The sequence below is a fragment of the Boleophthalmus pectinirostris genome, unplaced genomic scaffold (genome assembly GCF_026225935.1).
Source record: "Boleophthalmus pectinirostris isolate CB_2022bp ecotype Guang Dong unplaced genomic scaffold, ASM2622593v1 HiC_scaffold_3, whole genome shotgun sequence".
Classification (NCBI taxonomy): domain Eukaryota; kingdom Metazoa; phylum Chordata; class Actinopteri; order Gobiiformes; family Gobiidae; genus Boleophthalmus; species Boleophthalmus pectinirostris.
In genome coordinates this window covers 8,920,590-8,928,089 of record NW_026571299.1, presented here as the reverse complement: position 1 = coordinate 8,928,089, position 7,500 = coordinate 8,920,590, and the positions used below count along the sequence as shown (strand labels likewise).

Sequence of the window (7,500 nt, the reverse complement as noted above, 5' to 3'; positions counted from 1 at the left end):
AAATTACAAACACGGACGAGCAGGGACAATAAACCAAAACTACAAACATGGACGAGTGGGGGACAATAAAACAATACAACTACAAACACGGACGAGCAGGGACAATAAACCAAAACTACAAACATGGACGAGCGGAGACAATAAAACATATTTCGATCTCCATGTTCTTTTTGTTCATTTTATTTTAAAAATGTTATATTCACACAAAACATATTCACTTGATTTATAAGTTTCACTTTTGTTTTTGTTGCTCTTACTCTGCCCTCCCTTTGCTCCCTGTGCTAAGTCCCTCCCCCTTCACATCAGGTTTGTCCAGTCGCTGTGTTCAGTTTGTCTCATGTTTTTGTGTATTTATGGATAATTGTCGTGTCACCTCCTCTTTAATCGAGTCAAATGAGACTCTGAAGATCCAGAAGATAAACAGAGTTAAAATTCTGCAGCTCAGACAGGTGCAGACAGGTGCAGACAGGTGCAGACAGGAGCCATAAACCAGGCCAGGTACAAAGTCGTCATGAAAAACACGGTAAACGCAAGAGTTCAAACTTGACTCTTGAGTCTGTTTCTCGTTCAGAAGAGTCGTGCTGTAGAAGCTCCTGTGGCTCTCAGCTGTTGTCCACCTCCGTGTAGTCCTCCTCCTGGTCGGGGGGGAAGAGATAGTCCAGACTGAACCGGGTCGGTCCTGGTCCTGGTCCTGGACTCGGAGGGGACTTGAGTTTCTTCAGGAGCAGCGGCAGTTCGTTCTCAAACAGATAGTCCACCATGTCTGCAACCATAAAACACACCTGTCACCACGGCAACCAAAACAACACCGGTCACCACAAGATGACTGCACATCACTGACCTCATGACCCTATGACCTCATGACACTATGACCCCGTGACACTATGATCTCATGACCCTATGACCTCGTGACCCTATGACCCCGTGACACTATGATCTCATGACCCTATGATCTTATGACCCTATGACCTCATGACCCTATGATCTCATGACCCTATGACCCCGTGACACTATGATCTCATGACCCTATGATCTTATGACCCTATGACCTCATGACCCTATGATCTCATGACCCTATGACCCCGTGACCTTCTCTGTGGTTAATCTTGTTTGTGACCTCTGACCTCCAAAGGAGAGTTGAGTCGAGTTCGGGATCCGAGAAACTTTCATCCGATGGAAGAGCCTCTGCACACATATGGGAGTCACCCCCCTGCAACAGAGACCAAGTTAGTCCTGGTTTTGGTTCCCCTTTGGTTTAGTCCTGGTCTGGTCCTGGTTTAGTCCTGGTTTAGACCCGGTTTAGACCTGGGTTACTCACCCCACAGACTTGGCCACCTGGATCCAGTCGACATCTGACACGTCCTCCACCTGCAGCTCGTACAGACTGAAACACAAACACAGGTCACTGCACGAGCAGCAGCACGACTGGTGGTAGAAGTAATACTAGTAGTAGTAGTAGTAGTAGTAGTAGTAGTACTTGTAGTACTTGTAGTAGTAGTTGTGACTCACGTCTGGATCAGTCGGACTCTGGTGTGTTTGGACGTTTCTTGAATCAGTTTGGGTCCTGAGGCTTTGAGTCTAGACTTCAGATACAGAAACCTGAAACACACACAGGGAGGGCATCTGACACACTCTGACACACACTCTGACACACACTCTGACACACACTCTGACACACACTCTGACACACACTCTGACAAAATTTGACACTAGGCCTGTAACGATAATCAATAAATCAATTAATCGTACGATAACTTTTAATGAGCTCGATAACATGAAGCGCCGCTGTCAGAACCAAAACAGTTCATCTCCGAGTGCCAAAACAATGAATGATGCTGAATCAACAGGAGTGAGCGGGACACGTCTCAACAGACACATGCGTCAAATGCAGCAAAACGCAAACGACGACAAGAAACGTCTCAAACCCCAACAGCCGATAAACCCAAACCCGATCGAGCGACACCACGACCCTAGCCGCTGGGAGAACCCGAAATCCACTGAAATCCCACAAGACGCCAACGCGACACCAGACAGAACAGAGACTCACTCAGAGCGAAACAGAATTCTGTGTCACAGGTTCATACGAACATTTAAATGACCAAAATGTCGAGACTCACAGCAGCAGGTACAGACAGACGAGACACAATATTCCAACGTAATCAATGACTAAAATCACTTTTAAGGACAATTTTGTTACTTAATAATCCATTTTATTTATTGTTCTGGTTGTGTTTGGTTCAGCAGTGGTTTATTCAAGTGCATTTTTGTGAACAAGTCGTCACTGTGATCCAGACACATTAGACTAATCCTGTGTTAAGTCTGTTTTATTTAGGCCTATTGTTTTTGGTTTTACAGTTCCTGTGTTAAATGTTCTTTAGAAAGTAAAGTTTATTGATCTTTGAAAGGATTTATTTGCATTTTTATTCCATGGTCATTATATTAGTTGAAATTGGTCTCAAAATGTCAATATTATCATTTATCGCAATAAATTCTTGGTCAATTAATCGTCCAGCAAAATGTGTTATTGTTACAGACCTGACACACCCTGACACACACCCTGACACACACCCTGACACACACCCTGACACACACCTGACACACTGACACACCCTGACACACACACACCCTGACACACACCCTGACACACCCTGACACACACTGACACACACCCTGACACACACACACCCCTGACACACACACCCTGACACACACCCTGACACCACCCCGACCACACCCTGACACACACCCCTGACACACACCCTGACACACCCTGACACACCTGACACACACCCTGACACACCACCCGACACACCCTGACACACCCTGACACACACCCTGACACACACCCTGACACACACCTGACACACACCGACACACCCTGACACACACCCTGACACACACCCCGACACACACTGACACACACCTGACACACACCCTGACACACACCCTGACACACACCCTGACACACCCTGACACACACCCTGACACACACCCTGACACACCCTGACACACCCACCTGACACACACCCACCCTGACACACACCCTGACACACACACCCCGACACACCACCCGACACACACCCTGACACACACCTGACACACACCCTGACACACACTGACCACACCCTGACACACACCTGACACACCCTGACACACACCCCGACACACACCCCCGACACACACTGACACACCCTGACACACCCTGACACACCCTGACACACCCTGACACACCCTGACACACCCTGACACACCCCTGACACACACCGACACACTCTGACACACCCTGACACACCCTGACACACACCCTGACACACGCTGACACACCCTGACACACCCCTTGACACACACCCTGACACACACTGACACACCCTGACACACCCTGACACACACCCTGACACACCCTGACACACACCCTGACACACACCGACACACACCCTGACACACACTGACACACACCCTGAAACACACTGACACACACCCTGACACACCCTGAAACACCCTGACACACACCCTGACACACACCCTGACACACTGACACACACCCTGACACACCCTGAAACACACTGACACACACACCTGACACACCCTGACACACACCCTGACACACACTGACACACACCCTGACACACACTGACACACACCCTGACACACACCCTGACACACACTGACACACACCCTGACACACACCCTGACACACACCCTGACACACACCTGACACACACCCACACACCTGACACACACCCTGACACACCCTGACACACACCCTGACACACACACTGACACACACCCTGACACACACTGACACACACCCTGACACACCTGACACACACCCTGACACACACACTGACACACCCTGACACACACACACTGACACACACTGACACACACACTGACACACACCCTGACACACACCCTGACACACCCTGACACACACCCTGACACACACCCTGACACACACTGACACACACACTGACACACACCCTGACACACCCTGACACACCCTGAAACACACTGACACACACCCTGACATACCCTGACACACCGACACACACCCTGACACACCCTGACACACACCCTGACACACACCCTGACACACACACTGACACACACCCTGACACACCCTGACACACACCCTGACACACCCCTGACTGACACACACCTGACACACCCTGAAACACACTGACACACACCCTGAAACACACACTGACACACACCCTGACACACACCCTGACACACACCCTGACACACCCTGACACACACCCTGACACACACCCTGACACACACCCTGACACACCCTGACACACACCCTGACACACCCTGACACACACCCTGACACACCCTGACACACCCTGACACACCCTGACACACAGCCTGACACACCCCGACACACACTGACACACCCCGACACACACCCTGACACACACTGACACACCCCGACACACCCTGACACACACCCTGACACACACACTGACACACACCCTGACACACACTGACACACAGCCTGACACACCCTGACACACACTGACACACACTAACACACCCTCACACACCCCGACACACACTGACACACCCTGACACACACCCTGACACACACCCTGACACACACTGACACACCCTGACACACACCCTGACACACACCCTGACACACACCCTGACACACACCCTGACACACACCCTGACACACACCCTGACACACAGCCTGACACAGCCTGACACACCCTGACACACACCCTGACACACACTGACACACACTGACACACACCCTCACACACCCCGACACACACTGACACACCCTGACACACACCCTGACACACTCTGACACAGACCCTGACACACACATTGACACACACCCTGACACACACTCTGACACACCCTGACACACACCCTGACACACCCTGACACACACCCTGACACACACCCTGACACACACCCTGACACACACCCTGACACACCCTGACACACCCCGAAACACACTGACACACACCCTGAAACACACTGACACACCCTGACACACACCCTGACACACACTGACACACACACTGACACACCCTGACACACACCCTGACACACACTGACACACACACTGACACACACCCTGACACACACCCTGACACACACACTGACACACACCCTGACACACCCTGACACACACCCTGACACACCCTGACACACAGCCTGACACACCCTCACACACCCCGACACACACTGACACACCCCGACACACACCCTGACACACACTGACACACACTGACACACCCCGACACACCCTGACACACACCCTGACACACACACTGACACACAGCCTGACACACCCTGACACACACTGACACACACTGACACACACTAACACACCCTCACACACCCCGACACACACTGACACACCCTGACACACACCCTGACACACACACTGACACACACCCTGACACACACTGACACACCCTGACACACACCCTGACACACACCCTGACACACCCTGACACACACCCTGACACACAGCCTGACACACCCTGACACACACCCTGACACACCCTGACACACACTGACACACACCCTCACACACCCCGACACACACTGACACACCCTGACACACACCGACACACACCCTGACACACACATTGACACACACCCTGACACACACCCTGACATACACTGACACACACTGACACACACCCTCACACACCCCGACACACACTGACACACCCTGACACACATTGACACACACCCTGACACACACCCTGACACACACCCTGACACACACCCTGACACACACCCTGACACACACAGGGAGGGCATCTGACCATTTGATTCGACACTGGAGCCAGGAGCGAGTCTGGACTTTCTGGCTGATCTTCCTCCAGGGCATTTTGGAGCAGAGCTGGATGAAAGACGGACCCAGATCTGGACCGGGACTCGGATCTGGACCAGGATCTGGAGCAGGACTCGTGGAGGACTTGAGGACTCGTTTGAGGTGTTTCTTGGTGGCTTTTTTGAGTCGGTGCAATTCTTCCGGAGTCCAGGGCCCACGGTTCCCTCCTGTAATTGATGATAATATCAGTATATTTGTTTTTATGATAATAAGTGAGAAGGTTATTATTTTATTTGTTCAAGTATTGAGATGTGTTAGAATTAGAGCCCGACCGATAAGGATTTTGTTGTGGCCGATATGAAACCGATATAATGGGAGTTGGAGCTGCCGATATCCGATATAATCACCGATATATTTAGTGATGTAAAAATTCACTGTAAATGTTGAATTGTATAAAAAACTTAGGTTTGGCTCTGGTGGATTTTAAATTGTGTTTATTTAGGAAACATTTATTGTTCTTCTACCTCTTTACATCATATTTACAGACAGTAGTTTGACTTAATGACATTTTTGCATCACATTCTAGACACTAGTGATGTTTATTCCAGTTCTTTTTAGAGAACCGGCTCTTTTGGCTCGGCTCACTAAAAGCTGCTGGTTCTTTTGGCTCCCAAGTGGCTCTTCAGATTGTTTTGTTGCAAGCAGGACTAAAGCAGGTCTAAAGCAGGACTGAAAAAGGACTAAACCAGGACTAAAACAGATCTAGACCACGTGTAAAACAGGACTAAACCAAAACTGAACCAGGACTGAGTGTTCAGACTCAGTCTTTATCTCGTGCCCAAGATTAGTCCTGGTTTATTTATTTTATGCTAAACTACAGCCAAATATGCATGTTTTTTTTTTATCCTATGCACACGCAAATTTCTCAAAGTTTTGTTTTTAGCTGCTGCCGCTGTCAAACTCCCACGAGTCTGAACGCGACGTGAAGAGAAAAAAGTGAGAGAAAGAGAAAACACGGCTGGTGTTTCGGTGTGTGTTAATGGAATTGAAGATTGCTGAGAATAAATACTGACACACATAATCATCAGTACGAAACGTGAAGTCCTTTCTCGCCAAGAAAACCAGGGGAGCTACACCTCCTGAGGAAACATCATGAGAACATTAAAGCTCCATAAAGGGTCCGTACGTTCTCCTGTTCCAGTGTTCTCCTGTTCTCCTGTTCCAGTGTTCTCCTGTTCTCCTGTTCCAGTGTTCTCCTGTTCTCCTGTTCCAGTGTTCTCCTGTTCCAGTGTTCTCCTGTTCTTCTGTTCCAGTGTTCTTCTGTTCCAGTGTTCTCCTGTTCCAATGTTCTCCTGTTCCAGTGTTCTCCTGTTCTTCTGTTCCAGTGTTCTTCTGTTCCAGTGTTCTTCTGTTCCAGTGTTCTCCTGTTCCAGTGTTCTCCTGTTCCAGTGTTCTCCTGTTCCAGTGTTCTTCTGTTCCAGTGTTCTCCTGTTCCAGTGTTCTCAGTGTTCTCCTGTTCCAGTGTTCCTGTTCCAGTGTTCTCCTGTTCTCCTGTTCCAGTGTTCTTCTGTTCCTCGTCACACACAGACCTGGAGTTGTTTGTTTCTTTCACATGTTTAACTCACAAACCTGCACATTTACAAGAGTTCTTCTCTCAAACTGAAAACACTCTGTTCCACCTTGTGATGTCATCA

The 7,500-nt window shown here is 49.5% G+C and overlaps 2 protein-coding genes across 3 annotated transcripts in view; one reads left to right on the top strand and one right to left on the bottom strand.

The window, feature by feature from the left end:
- The window catches only part of pierce1 (piercer of microtubule wall 1), a 3,324-nt gene extending 3,189 nt beyond the window's left edge, over positions 1 to 135 (top strand). For both annotated transcript variants that reach the window (XM_055160932.1, XM_020934761.2), the window contains exon 3: positions 1 to 135. This exon is cut by the window's left edge and continues 1,023 nt beyond it. The gene's annotated coding sequence lies outside the window, so the exon portion shown is untranslated.
- Positions 136 to 164: 29 nt separating this feature from the next.
- The window catches only part of LOC110169252 (transcription termination factor 1), a 21,839-nt gene continuing 14,503 nt past the window's right edge, over positions 165 to 7,500 (bottom strand). The window contains 5 exon segments of the mRNA XM_055160922.1: positions 165 to 763; positions 1,125 to 1,210; positions 1,319 to 1,384; positions 1,510 to 1,599; positions 5,799 to 6,033. Of these exon segments, the coding sequence (XP_055016897.1) occupies positions 603 to 763; positions 1,125 to 1,210; positions 1,319 to 1,384; positions 1,510 to 1,599; positions 5,799 to 6,033 (638 nt within the window). The 3' untranslated portion in view covers positions 165 to 602.